General features: G+C 33.5%; 1 protein-coding gene and 1 non-coding gene across 3 annotated transcripts in view; one reads left to right on the top strand and one right to left on the bottom strand.

The window, feature by feature from the left end:
- Nrdc (nardilysin convertase) overlaps positions 1–19,927 on the bottom strand; it is a 90,007-nt gene that overhangs the window by 63,319 nt on the left and 6,761 nt on the right. The window contains exons 2-6 of one of the 2 annotated variants that reach the window (XM_076860421.1): positions 7,373–7,700; positions 4,624–4,757; positions 3,589–3,658; positions 3,350–3,431; positions 2,320–2,473 (exon numbers count right to left, since the gene is read on the bottom strand). In XM_076860421.1, coding sequence (XP_076716536.1) covers positions 2,320–2,473; positions 3,350–3,431; positions 3,589–3,658; positions 4,624–4,757; positions 7,373–7,700 — 768 coding nt within the window. The remainder of the gene's footprint in view (positions 1–2,319; positions 2,474–3,349; positions 3,432–3,588; positions 3,659–4,623; positions 4,758–7,372; positions 7,701–19,927) is intronic. The other variant, XM_076860422.1, reaches the window with a different exon arrangement.
- LOC143405298 (U6 spliceosomal RNA) lies at positions 16,139–16,242 on the top strand. Its single transcript, XR_013092018.1, has one exon. It is a non-coding gene; the product is annotated as a U6 spliceosomal RNA (small nuclear RNA).

Below are 19,927 nucleotides of genomic sequence, written 5' to 3'. Positions count from 1 at the left end.
TCACTATGATTCATAAGAGATATCTGTTTAGTGTAGAATTTGTGGTTAGTTGGTAGTTATTTTCTTTCAGATCATTAAGGATATTCCATTGTATTTTAGTTTCTACTACTACTGTTATATTAGTCACTTGTTGGTATAGCTAATATTCCCTTGAAGGAATTTTTCCTATCTGGTGAAGAATTTCTACATTTAATTTTTTATAGTACTACTGTTTTTCTCCATGTGAATTTCCTTTAATGTATCCTTCTGGAAATTATTATACTTCTTTACCTTCTGAATGGTTGTCTCACATCAAGGTTCTAAAAAACTTCCCATGATAGAGCATTCAAATGTCTCTAACTTCATTTTTCCCTCTCTTCCTTCTGGGACTCCAAGTAATAAACACTGGACATTTTCCCCTCTATCTTCTGTGTCTCATACTCTTCATGTTTTTATTTTCTCCACTTTATGCTATATTTGGGTTAATTTCTTCAGATCTTTCTTCCAGTTAATAATTCTATCTTCAGCTATACTTGTTAAACATGGGCATTACACTTTCAATTTCAATTATAATACTTCAGTTCAAAATGTTCTTTTTCATTTTTTAAATTTCCCAGTTCATACTTGATAATTTCTTACTCCTTTCAAGTATATTCAAATTTGTCCTTCCTTTCTTAAAAAATAGTATATTTTTATGACTTGGATGTCACCATTCCAATGTCTGAAATTTCTAATATGTTTCTGTTATCTATTCTAACTCACGTTGTCTTGTTTTCCAGGGTATCTGTCTATTTTTTACTGAGAGTTGGTCATTTTACTTGAAAAACTACTTATAGGAACAATATAAGACCTAGAATGAAGGCATCTTCTTTTTAAGAGGATTTACACTTGCTTCTTCTAATCTTCTAGGAACACTGCCCCCAATTCTGAACCATAATGAAGGCTTCAGGTTCTCCAGAAGACTCAGGAGGCATTTTGAACGTACTCAATAATTTCTCAGGATGACTAATCCCTTTTCTTAACTTGAGAGGACAGCCTTTTGGAGTCCCAGCTTATTATGAAAAGAGTCTCTGGTGAAACGTTCCCTGCCCTTGGGAACATACTTGATTTTTATATTTGTGGCCCTTGTCCTACTACACTGATAAGTTCAAATTTATTGGATTAGCAAATGCCACCAGGATAAGACAGCTTTCATTCTCATTTACTATTACTGAAATGATCTCAACATAATCAAATGATATGACCTCTGTGACAGAATTAGATTTTAAAACCTATTAAAAAATACTGGCACTTGATCCACATTATAAGGGGCATGTTACAAATGACATTAAGGCTTTTAATTCTTTATTATCTGTGAAAGTATAATATAGCATTTAGTATAATATTTGTAATATGTAATGATCTACCACTATCTACCATTTCTGGCATTAATTTATGATTTGATATTCATGTTAATTTCTCATTCCTGCAGTAGAACTCTTCTTATTAATTCTGGTAGGATTTTTTTCAGTAGAGATAAATGTGTGAGCAAGAATAATGGTGTATGCCCATAATCCCAGCAATTCAGGAAATTGAGGCAAAAGTATCTCAAGTTTGAAGATAGCCTCAGAAACTTAATAAGATCCTGTCTCAAATTTTAAAAATAAAAATTCAAAAAGGACTGGGGATGTAGCTGAACTGTACAGCATCCCTGAGTTTAACCCCCAGTTTAAAAAAAAAAAAAAATGAGGAGAGAGAAATAATAACTAAGGGTGTACAGAAATTAGGATATTCATCACAGCATTATAGTACTGGAAAACTGGAAACAACTGTCTAAGAATAAACCAATTGAAAAGCTTATGATATTTTTATACAATGTAAATAATAAGTGACACTTAGAAATTGTATTTTATAAATAATTATAAGTGAAAATTATATCTTATTTTTAAATATAAGTTATAAAAGGATACACTTTATTTCATAAACATTTTAAAAAGTATCTGTCAACTGGTTATCTCTAGATTCTAAAATTACAAGCAATTTTATCTCTATTGTTTTTCTTTATTCTAAATAAGCAATAAGTTACAACAAAGTCTATACAGAATATATTATTTACAAAACTCAAAGAGTTATTTAAGAGTTTCTTTAATATAAAGACTAAGTTATTTTAGAACAAGAGTCAACATGTATTTAATAGGTCTTTTTTCCAAATAAAATATTCTGATAATTCTATAGAATCAAAATACTACTTGAAAATACCATAGAACATACCCAATATTTCCATTTTTAAGAAGTTAACAGATCTTAAGTATTAACATGTTAATATTTATATTCAAAAAATATACACTCTGATTTAATTACCTATCCAGAGCTTCCTTGAAGTATTTTCTCTGAACATCAAACTGAAAGACTGTACGTTCACAATCAGTTGAGGCATTATCACTACCCCCATGTTTCTTTAGGAAGGCATCAAATCCATTCTCATCTGGATATTTCAAACTACCCATGAATACCACTAAGTGAAAAGAACAGAAAGTCACACAACACAAAAATATAGCCAATATATTTATTACGAAGGATGAACTTTCTTATATGTGCAAAACATTTGAAAGAAAATATTCCAAGGCATTAACAATGGTTGTTTCGTTAATACTTACTTTCTTTATTACATTTCTGTTTTTGCATCATTCTATAATGCTCACATATTTTATGTTAAGAAAAATCAAGCACTTCATTTTTAAAGAAAAATAAGACAAGCATACACAATTTATTTATAAAAAGGTTAAAACTGAACAAGTAATATATATATGACAATTGTTACCATAAAAACTAATAAAGTAAAAAGTTTCCTCTCAAATATCTTAGAAAAATTAAATGAGTAATTCACAAAAAAAAAAAAAAAAAAAAGTATGGAGGTAAATATTTGCAACTATGTAACGTCCACACAGACTTTATTTAGGTACATTCCTAATTAAACTAAAGTTTTCTATTTTGTTTTGTTTTTATATTAATTATGTCTTTTTATTTTCTGTATTTCTGGTGTTCTAACATCTTTGGGCATTACAAACACTCAAACAGACTTCCCCAACAAGAGCTAACCAATTCCTAATGAATAGCAATCATCTCCCAATCTGTTGTCTTTATCATACTTGAAAAATGATGCCTGTATTTTAAAATGTTTCATTTTCATCATCATTATAAGTATACTAAAGAAAATTAAAATCATCCCTGTGATATTCATAAGTCAAAGATTTCTTAGCTCCTTTTCTGGTTAAATATATCATACATATATTTATATATATTTATATAAGTATCTAACCAATTACTTATCTTTGAAATCAATGCATATAAATTTGGATGTGGGGGAACACCGGGGAATGAAAGATCTTACTGTGCTCCAAAAAGTGTGCCAGCCCGGGCAGGTCATCTGGATCAGCAAAACTCCCAACTCCAACACAAAGAGCCGCTGCAGACTGGAGTAAGTAGAACACATAAAAATAGTTGAGTCAATTCTAAAAGAGTAATATCAGCATCGCATTGTAAGGATTCATTTGGAGATGGAAGTTTTCCAATACAAACTAACAAAATTCTTTCCCTGAGAATCAGGAGGAGCAGCAAAGTGAAACTCACCAGAACTGTGTCAGTTTCACCCTGCTGCTCCTCCACTTGCCATCCTGCCAAATGCTGAACAGGTGCAGACCTAGAGGGGAAAAAGCAGAAACAGACAGAAACAAAAGGAAGAGGGACTGGCCAGCCCACCCAAATATTATTTCATGTCAGCATTTCAGAATTCTGAACCAAGTTTGTTCCTAGAATTATTAGATTGGGGAAATCTGCAGAAATAACATATTTAGGTTGATTAAAGATTAAGCAATTGAAAGCTCTGTTACTAGATGTGAAATCTCTCAATATGTTACTTAGAAAGTTTTTATTTTATTAAAATAGGGAGTAAACTAATGTTTTAGGAAACTACTGAACAAAAACAATAAGTAAATGGTTAAAAATAAAATCTTTAGCTATTAAAAAATGACAGAAATAGACTTTAAAGAGGCTTTTTAGTTCTTCACTTCTTACTAAACATGTATAGCATATATTACTTATCATTATACATTCTCCCAATACCTTGGGAAAATCAAGCTTTTAACAAAATAGATGGCCAAGAGGTATACCAAACTCTGCAGTTAAAATGATTGGGGCATATCATTGAATCACTGTAAGTTAAAGGACACCAAAAAAGGAAAGAAAAACAGTCAATTTGAATAATTGAAGATAGGAAAGCAAATATTTCTCAAATTTTATAAATGTCAATTTTACAGAGCTAATCCATTTGGTAAAATGGGGTTTTGATAAATAGGTTACCTTCTTCGGAAAAGAGCGTTTTAAAAATTGGGGCTGGGGATGTAGCTCAGTGGTGGAATATATGCCCCTGCGTTAAATTCCCAGCACCACCAAAAAAAAAAAAAAAAAGTATGTACCTGGCATACAATCTAACCATGTGTCAGAAAACTTAAGTATGTTTAAAGAAGAACCAAACAGCCTCACTTGATACCATAAATCTCATTTTGAAGACTCAGGCACATAATAAACTCAGTCAAAACATGGGGAAATATCCACTTCTTCCAACCACAATCTAACCTGTTCTGTGATGTTTAATTGATGCCTAACCTGCTTTCAGCTCCAACTACCCCATAAAGATTTCTTGTCTCGACCAGCAGGGTTGAAGACATTTTTGAATAAGTTGACTTAAACCACAGTTTATCAGTCAGCTTTGACCACAGCAAAAACAGGCTCTGCGATTGCTAGAAAAGAAATTCATACTTGAGAATTTTCTACCCAAGAAATTCATAATGGAGAAATGCATACTTGAGAATTAAGAAAGCTCTGAACAAATCATAATTCAGTGTATATCATACTTAAATTTCAATCTTACTAATTTATTAAACTTTCAGATCAAAACAATTTGGGGGGAAGGAAGAAAATGGAGGGAATAAAACATGTTTCAGAAACTTCTTAATTAGGCAAAGAGTCTCAAAAAAAAGCTATATTTTTTCTTTCCATTTCCTTTATTAATTTTCATATTTACCATAAACAATGTTCATACTTCCCAAATAATAATTAAATCATAAAACACTTCAAAACCTGAACCACTCATAAGCCACCTCTTACCTAGACTAAACTACTTGAGTTTCTTTTTCCAGACACTTATTCATTGAGTGAACTAAACCATTTTTCCATTGTTACAACCTTGGAATCTTTCCTTTCACTTGGGTACCCATTACTTCTGGAATCAAAATTATCTATTTAAACTACAATTATCAATTAAGAAAACATATAAAGAAGTCTAAAGCATGGGGAGAGCTCCTTATAGACAGACAGAAATTACAGAAAGACAGAAAAAGAAGGAATTGTATAGATAGGAAATATGTAATTTTGTTTTTTTAAAAAAAAAGAAAATAAAAAGGTCTGAGATCATAGGCAGGTATTGTGGAACATGCCTGCAATGCCAGCTATTCAGGACACTGAGATATGAGGACTCAAGTTCAAGGCCAGTCTGAGTAACTTAGTCAGATGCTGTCTCAAAACAAAATAAAAAGGACTGGGAATATAGTTCAGGAGTACAGCAGTCCTGAGTTCAATCCCGAGAAGCGGGAGGAAGGGAGGGGAAAAAAGGGGAAGGAGGCCTAAGATCGTCCAGAAAGACGGGGACAGGGCTAGAATTAGAACCCAGGTTTCCTGACTATCAGTGTTCTTTCTAATCGATAACTTTTCTTACAATTCGGCAATTTTTCTTCTTTTCTATTATTGCTACATTTGGAAATAAGAGATCTATTTTAAAAGTGAATTTATTAATAACAATTTGTTTATAAAGACTTATAGATTACCAGGTGACTGACTCTCTCTCTCTCTCTCACACACACACACACACATTTTTTTCAGTGTTTTGAGTTTCATCTCTAAAGCTTTTCAGGTTAACACCACTTGGCCTATCATACTACACAAAAACAATTCAACATTTTAGTAGTAAAGAGCAAAAGTTCCTTAAAAACATGACTCAGGGCTGCATGTGGTAGCATACACCCGTAATCCCAATGGCTTGGAGGATGAGACAAGAGGATCACAATTTCAAAGCCAGCCTCAGCAAAAGTGAGGCACTAAGCAATTCAGTGAGACCCTGTCTTTAAATAAAATAAAATAAAAATAGGGCTGGAGATGTGGCTTAATGGTTCACTGCCCTGAATTCGATTCCCAGTACCCAAAAAACAGGGGGTGGGGAGGACACGACTCAACAGCCTGAACAACTTGGTTGAAAGAACTGGTACACTCTTTCTTTAAAAAAAATATTCTCCAGGAAGAGTGACTATCAAGCAATTCATTTAAAAACATCATTGAAGCCAGGTGCAATGATATCTGCCTATACTCCCCAGCTACTTGGGAAGCTGAGGCTGGAGGATCATCTGAGCCCAGGAGTTGAAGACCATCCTGGGCAACATAGCAAGACCCCCATCTCAAAACAAACAAAATTTACCACTGAAGACTTGTTAAGTATTCATGTAACACCTAAATTTTAGTTTAATAATCTGATGGTAAATCCTGCATAAGTAAATTACACCATGTTGAATGTGTTATCAATAGTCAAGAAACTAACTCTAATTTGCTGGTCAATTCCACTGTAATGCCTCCAAAATATTATCTGCTATCATGGGAACTCCCTACTGCAAAACGGAAGCACGCTTCAAAAAAATAATGTGAGAAAAATTTACTATCAAGACTTATATAACTATTCATTGGTTGCTATTATATATTAAATGAAGCTCAACTCCCTTTCTATTAAACTATTGTAATGTAATTATTTGTCCCAACCTTTGGTGCTTTTCACAAAAATAGCTAAGTCAATTCAATTATCTGGATAGAAATTACCCACATGGTCCAGAGGAAGATTCTACACCACTGGCCTCATTCTTTTCTTCATTTTTTTCTAGTCTCTCCAAGAATACACTCTTATTCCTTTATCTCAGGCTAAGAATTATATAGATCCTCACCTCTTGGCAATTGTTCTTAAAAATATAAGGTACACAAATACACATAAATTCATATATTACCACTGATCACCTCTGAAAGGTTATTAAGAATTTTGTTTTGTTTTCAGAATATCTCCGATATTCAGAATTAGAACCCAGGTTTAATATAAAAACTTTATATTCCATTAGTTTCTATAACAAGCATTACTTTTATAATCAATGCAAAATGTTTTCAAAATATAATCCTTATATAGAATACAGAATAGACATTTACTGAAGTTCAAAAGAAAAACATTTACTTCCTTTTTGGTGGTAAGAAGTAAAGCATGAGTTTAAAACTTATCCCAAAGAATTCCCAAATTTGAAAAGGACAAAATAATAGACATGACTCACACCTGTTTTTCAGTGGTTTTCTTCCTAGCTTCGGCCCTCTCTTCCAATTCTTCCAACTCATTATCCTCTGTATCAAGATCAACTTCATCATGCTCATCATCATCAAATTCACCTTCATCATCAAAACCCTCTTCATCATCATCTTCTATCTCAGCCCCAGAATCTTCATCATCATCATCTTCTTCTTCATCCTCTTCTCCTTCTCCTTCTTCTCCTTCCTCCTCCTCCTCTTCCTCCTCTTCATCATCTGTTGCATTTCCTGTTTTACCTTCCATATTACTTAGATCTGAAATCAAAAGTGCCTGCAAGCCATTCCGTAATTTGATGTATCTGAAAAAAAATCATAAAATATTTTGATTCAGCCATTCATTCATAAGCCTAACACAAGCGATGAGCTTGGTGAAATTTAAGGAAAAAAATGTCAAGCACAAATGCATGCACACACATGCACACATACACCAAAAATGAATACTAGAGTGCACACCCCCAACTTATCTGCAGTTTGATTTGCCCAATCATGATCCCAAAATACTAATTAATATATTTTTAAAATGTTTTTTAGTTGTTGATGGACATTTGTTTTTGTGTGGTGCTGAGAACTGAACACAGTGCCTCGCACATGCTCTACCACTGAGCTACAACCCCATCCCTAATTCATACATTTTAAAAGGTACATTGTTCTTAAATATCACATTCTACATTACTTGAAGATCTAACCTAAGAGAAACATTCTTCAATATACAGGTGACGCCAACTTAAGTATTAAAGCAAAACTCACAAAAACTTAACCTCTGTTGTATTTCTACGTTATATTTGAAGTAACAGTTTCCAAAGCTGCCTTTTTAGACTTAAGAAACTGTTATATCCCTAAGAAAATTAAATTCAATGACTGCTAGTACCACAGGATGTTGATTATTATTTAATAAAACTATTGTGGCAGTTTGATGACTAGGTGCCCAGTAGAGACTGCTCTCCCATCTTTATGTATTAGAAACTAATGCTATATTAGAGTAAAAATTTTAAAAATGGGGCTGGGAAATGTGGCTCAGTAGTAGAGTGCTTGTCTAACATGCATAAGGCCCTGGATTTAATCCACCAAAGAAAGGAGAAGAAAAACTACAATCATATAGTCCTTTAGGTACTCACTGATCAGTAAATTAGACAATCAAATCAGTACAATGCAGATTGACAGAGGTAAACACAGAATGTTTTAGAAAAAAGAAAGCAATCAGGAAGGCTTCTGAAACAAGGTACACTGGAAGTCTTGAAAAAGAAAAGAATCAAGCAGAAACTGGGAAGAATAACATGCAAAGAAAGACATGGAAGAAGGTCTCTGGCTCAACATGAAAGAATGAACACATGGATTTATCTCCCTTTTATATAAAATAAATCACATTTCAAGAAAAAAATATAAGATATTCAATCAATAAAATGATGCTCAATCTCACCAGGAATCCAAGATAATCAAATTAAACCATTGTTAATCCAACATATTAAATACATACAAAAAATTATTGCTATCCAATATTGACAAGGAACAATGTATTCTCCACACACTGCTGATAAATTTCAAGTGGTACAGCATTTTTGGTAGGGAAAAACAGTCATATCTACTTTTAAAAAAATATAAACTGTACTTAACTTCTAGTCCAGTAATTTTGTTTCTAGGTCTTTCATGGAAGTATTCACACTCTTGAGCAAAGATATATCAAAAATTTTCACTGTAGCAATGTTGGTAATAAAGTATTTATACATATAGGCATAAATATGTACATGGATATTTCTAAAATGTCTAAGAAAACTTCTTTCTTCTAGCTAATTCAACCTGTCTTCATTAATTTGATTTCATTTATTCTCCCACTACTCCTGTACTGACAAAACAGACTAAAAGAGATTCTGAACTATGTCCAGAATTAAGAATATGGTAGTATTTCCTTTATAACAAAACACCTAGCCACTCATTTTTATGTATTTCTTAATAAACCAACATTTTGTTAGGAATCCATTTTTGGTTATTAAAAATTTTCAAACAGTTTTCATGGGCTGGGGACTTAGCTCAGTGGTAGAGTGCTTACCTAACATGCATGAGGCCCTAGGTTCAAACCCCAGTGCAAAACAAAACAAAATAAAACAAAAAACTGTCTAATTAAATCTAAAAACACTTGGGGTCTACATGGGGAGGGAGGATGACATTCCTATGAAGTACCCTCTTTTAACCTAAAAAATTTAGCACTGACTATCCAGGCCTGAAATTAACAATTTAAAACTGGACTCTATATCATTACTCACTCTATGGCATGTTTGGAACTTTAGCTAACTTTGCAGTTTAAAGCCTGTAGACCTAGTTTAAGCAGTCAGTAAAGTATTAAGTACTATTCTGCCCATCAAAGCATGAAAGAAATCAAATCCAGATTAGGAGACAGAGAAAGTAGAGGGAAAAAAAGAAAAAAGAAAAGAAAAGGTGGGATGAGGAGAAAGGAGGAGAGGAAAAGGGCAACAAACTGCATGGTACAATATAATTTCAGCAAATGATTAAGCTTCAGAAATTCATGTCATCTCTACTTGTTAAAACAGAAAAGACCATGCCAACCCATTTAGGACTCAATAGAGCTGGGGGTAACTCAGTGATAGAGTACTTTCCTTGTATATTCAAGGCCCTGGTTCAATCCCCTGTCTCTCTCTCTCTCGCTCGCTCTCTCTCTCTCTCTCACTCTCACACACACACACACACACACACACACACACAAAAGCCATTTAGGACTCACTAGAAGTCCACTTTGCAAATGGCAGCCCTTTCCTACCCTCAGTGTTTCTCACCTATGGACGTAGCTCCTAACATAACCTGGTCAATCTTCCCAGCATGACTTGGAGTTTCATTCTTCCCAAACCTTGACTATGGGCTAGTTTTTGTAAGCTTTGTCTTATGGGATGTGATAAAATTAATGTTAAGATCTGAATCTGAAGCCTAGGGCTTCAGGTGCTTTGTACCTTCTGCCTTCACTCCGGAGACTCAGCTGCCATGTAAAGTTCAAGTTAGGCTATGATTAAGAAACCATGCAGAGAGAGGAGGTCCATCCTTTAGCAGTCTCACCAAGGCCTTAGAAGTGAAATTTAAGCCATCTTAGTCACCCTATACCAACCAACCCACCAAATGAAGGCTATCACACGTAAGCACCAGTAAAAGGAGCAGAAAAACTGGCCAGTCATTCCTCTGAATTCTAAGAAATAATAAACCATCATTGCTCTGAGCTTGTAAGTTTTGAAGTGGATTGTTAACACAGCAATATTAATACACTGGGAAAACTAAAAAAAAATAGCATGTCTCCCATATGATACAATAATTCTACTTCTGGATATACACCCAGAAGAATCTAAAGCAGGGACTAAAACAGGTATTTGTAAAGCAATGTTCATAGCATTACTCACAAGTCAAAAGACATGGGAATTAAATCATATGTCCATTGATGGGTGAACAAACAAAATGTGGTGTATACACAATAGAATATTTGTCTTTAAAAAGAAGTAAATTCTGATACAAGTTATGTGGATAAGCCTTGAAGATATTATGGTAAGTGAAATAAGTCAAACACAAAAATGACAAATATTGTATGATTCCACTACCTACAGTAGTCAAAATTCATAAAAGGTTAGCTGCCAGAGGGGGAGGGATAGAAGGGGAAATTGTGTTGTTTGTTTGTTTATTTAAGAGATGGGGTGTCTCACTATGTTGCCCAGGCTGACCTCGAACTCCTGGGCTCAAGTTATCCTCATGGCTTTGCTCTGACAGCCAAGTAGCTGAGACTACAAGTATATGTCACCATGCCCAGCTGGAAGTTATTATTTAATGGGTACAAAGTTTCAGTTTGGTTAGTTGAAAGGTTCTAGAGATGGATGGTACTGATGGTTGTACAACATTATAAATATACTTACGCCAATGAAATGTATTTTAAAATGGTAAATAATGTTTTACTGAGATAAAAAATAAAAGTACCTGTTTTCCCCATTTGATTTTAGAATTAAATAGAAGACATAAGAAACAGATAAATATCAAAACGTCAGTGTTATCTTTGACAAAAGCTAGATTGAAGAATATGACTTAGTAGTCTGAAAAGGGCTTGCTAAACTACCATATTGTATAACAGTTTCAAATGACCAAAAGATATGTAGATGTAGATAGGTAGATAGATATGGGGTGGCAGAAGAAAACAGAAGGGAAGAATTTGCAAAATAAATAAATTTTCTTTTCCTCCAAGAAAATTTCTTAGGACTGAAGAAAACGCATTCCATTACTGCCTGAGGTGATCACAGAGGAAAAAAGCTCTGGCAGAAAATTGTGGCAGAATTAATGTTAGATCACAAAGGACACTAAACAAAAATAAAACATTTTTACCAAAAGCACAAGCAAATAGTGTTGGGTATGGTGGATCACACCTATAATCCCAGCAGTTTAAAAGCCTAAGGCAAGAGGATTGCAAGTTCAAAGCCAGCTTCAGCAATATAACAAGGCCCTAGGCAGCTTAGTGAGACCTTGCCTCAAAATAAAAGAGCTGAGCATACAGCTCAGTCAATTCCTGGTACTAAAAAAAAAAAAAAAAAAAAAAAAGCACAAGCAACAAAAGAAAAACCAGACATCACCAAAATAAAAAACTTTATGCTTCAAAGGACATCAAAATGACAGTGAGAAGAAGAACCAGCAAGAGAAAATTTTGCCAATCATTTATTTGAGACATGTATCTAGAACATACCAAAAACTATTACTACACAATAAAAAGTGAAAGACGAAGGATTTAAACAGACATTTTCCCCAAAAAAATATATTCAATGATGGCCAATAAACACATGAAAAGATGGGTCAACAGCATTAGCCTCTAGGAAAAAGTGTATCAAAACCACAAGGAGATACTACCTCACACTCACTAGGAGGGCTATAATCAATAAGATAATAAGTGTTGGTAGACTATAGAAAAATTGGAATCTTCATACATTGCCAGTAGGAATATAAAATGGCACACTTTGGAAAATAGTTTGACAGGTCTCCTCAATGGCTAAACAGAATTACCATAGGGTCTACTCCTATTTTTACACCCAACAGAAGTAAAAACATAACCACACAAATATCTTTACATCAATGTTCATAGTAGCATTATTCATAATGGCTAAAAATGGTCATCAACTGAACAACGCATAAATAAAACATGACATATTCATACCTTAAACATATTATGCTAAGTTAAAGAATTCAATCACAAATAATCACATGAATTTGATTCCATTTACATGAAATGTTCAGAAGAGAGAAATCTGGAGAGATGGAAAACAGATCTGTGGTTGCCTTAGGCTATGATCAGGATGGAAGGATCAACAATCCTGGCAGCCAAGGGGCACAGGGTTTCTTATTGAGGTAATGAAATTGTCCAAAGTTGTGGTGATGGGTGTACAACTCTATAATTATACTAAATCCTAGGCTGAATGTATAGTATATGAACATTTTGATAAAAGTATTTCTTAAATAAGGCAATATTTAACTCTGGAGAAAACAAAGTTGTTCAACAAATAAAATATAATTATAGTAGACTTACCATGTCTCAGTATGAACAGTATTTTTTAAACTATAAATATTATTAGTTTATCAAAAAATTGGGATGTATTTTAGAAAGGAGATGGAAGTTATATCTAAATTTTATCATAAAATACCCAGTTAATAAAAATTATTGATTTTAGCAACATAATCAACTAGAACTTAAGATTTGTATGAAGTAAAATAGTAAGTCAGTACTTTTTTTAGTCCATTCACATTTAACAAGCCCTTTCTGCAAAATTAATTTTTAAGAAATCATAGTGGGGTAGGGAGGGGAGCATGGGAGGATTAGAAAAATTCTAGATAGGGAAGAGGGGTGGGAGGGAAAGAGAGGGGGCAGGGGACTAGCAAGGATAGTGGAATGTGATGGACACCATTATCCAAGACTCGAATTGGGTGTCAACATACTTTATATATAAACAGAGATATGAAAAATTTGGTATATATGTGTAATAAGAATTGTAATGCAAAAAAATACCCCAAAGTACATGTATAAAGACATGTATTGACGTGAACATACTTTATATTCAAAGATATGAAAAATTGTGCTCCATATGTGTAATAAGAATTGTAATGCATTCTGCTGTTGTGTATTTAAAAAAATTTTTTTAAATCAATAAAATAGAACATAATAAAGATCCCTCAGCCAGAAGAAGTGGTGCAGACCTATAATCACAGCAACCTGGGAGGCTGAGGCAGGATTTCAAGTTTGAGGCCAGCCTTGGCAATTTAGCAAGATTCTCAAAATTTAAAAAGGGGCTGTGAACACAGTTCAGTGATAGAGTGCCAGTGGGTCCAATCCTCAGTATTGCCAAAAATTTTTTTAAAAGGCCCTGAAAAATAATCCATTCATATATAGAAAACCTAACATATGTATGACAGAGTTGCATACTGGAGGGAAAGGATGTCAAATTATGATTTATGGTCAGCATACTAACAATTATTTTTACATTTCTTTTTTTGTTGTGGTTGGATAATGGCGTTTGAACATGGGGTTCTCTACCACTGAAAAAATGCCAGTGCTTTCTAATTTTGAGACAGGCCCTTGTTAAGTTGCTGAGACAACTTGTGATTTTCCTGCCTCACACTCAATTGCTAGGATTACAAACCACTGCCACATTTTTCATTTTTGAAAATACTTTAAGTTTTTAGAATAATTTGAGATCCATGAAACTGAAATTTCAATGTTCATAAAGTTTTGTTGAAACATACATAGCCACACTTATTTATATGAATGCTGTGTGGCTGCTTTTATGCTACAGTGGAAGAGTTTAGTAGTTGTGACAGAGAACTTATGTGGCAGTCTCATGCTTTGTACTGCTGTTGATACCCTACAAATAGTAGCAATGCACTTATAACTTTTGAGGTCAGCATTTTGAGTGTCACATGTATCAATGTACTACAACCTTCTTTTAAATGAGTACATAATTATCATGCTCAAAGAAAGAAAGAAAAGTAGAATTCAAATGTCCCTTTCAAGGCACAGGGAAGTGTGGATTTTGTCATCAAACTATATGGTAAAACATTGTGTCATGTTATGATGAGGTCTAAGACTAAGTACTAATCGTAATATTCCCAAGTCACAAGAAATAATTAGAAAATTTAAAACAAAGTGTTATATCACTATAGAATTTCTTCAGAAACATGAAAGTGAACGGCAGTTTCTGAGAGTTCATTTGTAGACCAAGAAATGGAAGCTATTTACCAATGGGGAGATAGATCATTTTTGCAGCAAGCAAATAAATTCATCCAGGAAATAACTGCATGAAACTATTAACCTTTCTGTGAGAACTAGTACTCATGGCTGAAGACATTGTGGCAAGATAAATAGTGAATTAAAAAAGCAAGGCAGGCTAAGGCTGTAGTTCAGTGGCAGAGCACTTACCTAGCACTAGGTTTGATCCTAGCACTACATAAAAATAAACAAATAAAATAAAGGCATTATGTCCACTTACAACTAGAAATTTTAAAAAAAAAAGCAAGCCAAATTATTTTAAGTTTTTGTCATTTGATATGTCAACAGATGTTACCAATGCTGTTATTTATTTAAGGAGAATTAGCCTCAGAATGTGAGCAACTACATAGTGTATTATATGGAGAACTACATTCAAAGGGAATGGGGGGAAAAAAAGCACAGCTTAAAGTGTAATCTGCTAATAAGTATTACCATTGATGCTGGTAAAAATATGTGGAGTATAAAAAAGGTTTAATTCAACAAATTTAGAGAGCCTCTGAAAACATGAGGTGTTTTAATGCCTATAGTTATTCATCGTCTTATTGATCAGTAGTACTTTACAGAAAATATTTGATTCTACTACATGATAACGGAACCCGTAGTGTCATTTATCCTTACAGACATAACAATTATAGTCATATCTTCAAGGACTGAGGTCAGCAGTGCCTATCTGTAGGGAAAGATCTTTCAAAGAAATATATAAAAAATCTCATTACAAATCAGTATTAATGGACTAATATTTCCAATCTATTTTGAATGCAGGGAACAACAACTTTAAACCCCAATAAAGCAAAAGGTTATCACAGAAAAAATAATTCCATAATTTTCACAAAATGGCACTTTATTTTGAACTTCATAAAGTTTTCATTAAAAATTAGTAGAAATTTGCTTTGTTACAAGTATCTACATAATATCCTTGATTCTCTCACACATGAGAAAACCTATCTGGATTTTATTTTTTTACAGAAATCATGGTAATCCTAGGGTAATAAGATTGTTTAAACTTATGCTTAGATAACTGATTGTCCATATGTTTTTAAAACATTAATAAAACTAGGTCCCCACCTACATATAAAAAAGCAAAACTCTAACACTTTTAGAAGAAAATAATAAAGTAAATATCCTAACTCCAATTAAATTTTAAGAGGGTATAAGCAAATGGAAAAGATGTTACAGACTTAAAAGAATATATACTTGCAATTCCTATAACCAACAAAGGAATGGTATGAAAATATATAAAGAATTTTTTTTTTTACCCCCTGTGGTACTAAACACTAAACCCAGGTGTACTCTACCACTGACCTGCATCCCCAGCCCTCTAAAAATTGTGAGACAGGGTTTCGAGGTGCCCAGCTTGGTTTCAAACTTGCCTATCCTCTTGTATCAGCCTCCCAAGTAGCTGGGATTATAGGAACGCACCATCATGCCTGGTTACAAAACATAAAAAAAAATCTTGTGCTCACTTTGGCAGCACATATACTAAAATTGAAATTATAATAGAGATTAGCAAGGCCCCTGGGCCAAGGATGACACAAATTCATGAAAAAAAACAACTTAAAAACAGGTGAGTCATAAATCTTTATAAAAAATCTAATGTCAAGAATCAGAATGGAAAGAAGCAGGAATTTTCATGCTCTAATGGTATAAATATTTTTAAAAATGCAACCAATTAGAAGAGCATTTTGGCAACATCTATATCAATAAGTATACAAATGAGTATATCCTTCAAAGATGAGTAATTTTACTTATTGGTAAATAATGTATGAGTATATATATTTCAAGATGAGAAATTTTACTTATTGATATCATTACACTTATAGGTATATGCTCTATATAAACCCAAAGTATGCACAGAGTCACAGATAATCCACCAAAGCATGGAAACAACTTAACATAGACTAATCAAAGAAAAAAAAGCAAAATCAAAAAGATAAAATATACTGGAAATTGAGAATAACCTAAATGACTAAAATTAGAAAAACAGGTAACTAAATTATGATCTATTTATCCAACAAAATATTAAACAGCAGATAACACAAACAGTATTACTAAGAATGAATAAATCTCAAAAGCAATGTTAAACAAAAAAAGCTTATTGGGGCTGGGGATGTGGCTCAAGTGGTAGCGCTCGAGTGGCATGCCTGAGGCACTGGGTTCGATCCTCAGCACCACGTAAAAATTAAAAAATGTTTTAAAAAAAAAAAAAAGTTTGTTATGAGACATCCAATGTGATACTATTTCTATAATGCCTTAAAACATGCAAAAATAATTACATACTGCTTACAGATAAGTGCATGTTTATACCCAGTATTAAAATGTAGATAAAAATGATATTTAGCAAACTTTAGATAATGATTAACACTGTAAAAGAAAGGAAGGAAATTTGAGGGTGCAATATACAGAGCTACAGAGAGCTTCGACTGAATCTGTGAGAGAAAAAAAAAATTTAATCTGAAACAAGAATAAAATGACCTGAGAGACATCAAATAGCTTATCCTTAAATAACAATGAGGCCAAAGGAGATAAAGATGGAAATGAATACAAGTTTTAGACAGTTCAATGGAGGTCAATGTAGTTTCGATGGAGGTCAAGTAGTAAGCAGGGGCCTGTTAATAAGGCAGGAAGAACAGTGTTGATCTGGAAGCCAATAAAATTATTAGACATCCATCTAAATTTTGGAGTATCTCATTTCTGAGACCTCTTCTCTTCCCTGTCCACCCCTGCTCTATGTTATCCAGTTTTAATTCTTTAAATATCACCCCGTATAAAACTAGCAATCACTCAGTTTGCCACCTTTTTTGTTTTTTTCCTCCATTGCCATTTGACATACTGTTTATTTTCTTGTGCATTCTTGAATAGTTCACTCTGTCACATGCTGCTGATAGCATGAGAACTAGAGAAACAAAAGATTATTGGTGATCTTGAACACAGTTATTTTGGCACAACAGTGAAAGAAGACAACTCTGAGTGAGATCAAGAAATGAGAGTAGGGGCTGGGGTTGTGATTCAGACGTAAAGCATTTGCCTAAGACATGTGAGGCACTGGGTTTGATACTCAGTACCACATGAAAATAAATAAAATAAAGGTATTGTGTCCACATACAACTAAAAATTTTAAAAAGAAATAATAAAAGTAGATAAATTGCAAATTCCAAATACGTACAGACAACTCTTTAAGATAGGCTTTACTGGAAACAGGAAATAAGTAGCTGGAAGAAAATAATTCAAGGACTATGTAGAATAAAGAAATGCTTTTCTCCTTAGGATAGAAACCATTTCAGCATATCTGTATGCTCCTGGGAATGATCCAGTAAAATGTAAAAACTGATGATATAGAATGGAAAAGTAACAACTGCTGGAATAATTAATGGAACATTGAAGGCAAGATGAGATGGAATCCAATGCACAAATGAACATATAGGTCTTAGGAATATAAACAGTTCATTTATTAACAACAGAAGAGAAGGTACACAAAGGCTCAAAAAGACAAAGTCCCTCCCCACTTCAAAATTTTCAGAATAAAGGTAAAAGAAAAGTAAAAATCACAAAAATATAAAATAGCTTGAAAAATATGGTTACAGGGACATACAAAATTGTTACTCAATAAATGCTAGAAGGCCAAGACTGAATGAAAAGTGTCAGAAGTGATTCACAGAGGAGTACACAAGTCAAACATAACCAAAAACAAGAAAATGTGCCAACCAAAACAGTATAACAGAAGATGAAGGTGAAGCCAGAAAGTTAAGAGCCAAAAATAGTACCTTCGACCTTATCTGTTTACCTTGCTTATAAAGAACCAAATGAAAAAATCCAATTCATTCTAATTACTACTCAGTAATTTATTTTCATAGAATAGCATTTAAGCTATCATGTAATTCAGTACCCCCTAATATGATTAGTATGAAGAACAAATGAGATAATCTATGTAAACTCCTTAGAACAGTACCTGGTACACAGAATGGACTCAACAAATATGAGCTTTTTCTGGTAGATTATTGTTGGCGGTGGTAATAAAAAATATAGAATCTGTCAAAAAGCCTATCTGGAGAATGAGTGAACTTGCCAAACTATAGTCGGCTTCCAACCCTTCTAAAAAAACAGTGCAATTCTGGGGCTAAGGTTGTAGTTTAGTGGTAGAGCACTTGCTTTACATGTGTGAGGCACTGGGTTCAATCCTCAGCACTACATAAAAATAAATAAATATATTTTTTAAAAAAACAGGGCAATTCTGGCCTAACCATGGAAAGCTAAAAATATACTATAATCTACTAAATTTCCTTTGATTTGGACAGCCTTAATGTTTGCTTTCATTCTAACAAACTATATGAATATAAATCCTCTATCAGTGTGGAGGTCCCATAATACATTATGTTTTTGTCTGCCAGGTCTTACAACTAGAGAATATCCTAGAAGCATATTACATCACTAGGGGTTTCCATATATATCTATCAAACACAGACTGGGCCCAAACTAGGCGTGGTTGTGCATGCGTGTAAACAGGAGAATGAGACAGGAGGATCTCAAATTCAAAGCCAGCCTCAGCAACTTAGCAATTAAGCAACTTAGCAATTGCTAAGCAACTTGGCAATTTTAAACAAATTAGTGAGACCCTGTCTCAAAATAAAAAAAATCAAAAGGATTAGGGCTGGGGCCTGGGGTTGTAGCTCAGTGGTATAGCTCTTGCTTAGCATACATGAGGCACTGGGTTGGATACTCAGCATTAAATTATATTTTTAAAAAGGTATTTTTTTTAAAAAGTGGGGGGCGGGTAGGCTGGGAATGTAGCTCAAAGTTAAGTGCCTCTAGGCCCAATCTCTGGTACCAAAAAAAAAAAAAACACTGGGTCCACACCCACAGAATACATTTGGGAATAAACAGTCATTTGAGATAATAATTTTTTTTAATATTTATTTTTTCAGTTGTACACAATACCTTTATTTTGTTTGTTTTTATGTGGTGATGAGGATGGAACCCAGTGCATCACACGTGCTAGGCGAGCGCTCTACCGCTGAGCCACAACCCCAGCCCGATAATGAAAATTTAACAATCTTAAAATCCAGTAAAACAGTAATAATTAAGTTATGTCAGAAATAAAACATACTATAAAACATCTAATAAGAAAATGTCCATAACATTGTTAAATAACATTTCAAACTATGTAAATTACATATTTTTGTTTATTTTTGCAGTGTTGGGGATCAAACCCAGTACCTCATCCATGCAAAACACATGCTCTATAACCAA

Source organism: Callospermophilus lateralis, chromosome 7 (genome assembly GCF_048772815.1).
Source record: "Callospermophilus lateralis isolate mCalLat2 chromosome 7, mCalLat2.hap1, whole genome shotgun sequence".
In the NCBI taxonomy this organism is placed as follows: Eukaryota; Metazoa; Chordata; class Mammalia; order Rodentia; family Sciuridae; genus Callospermophilus; species Callospermophilus lateralis.
This window is presented reverse-complemented; position numbering and strand designations above follow the sequence as displayed.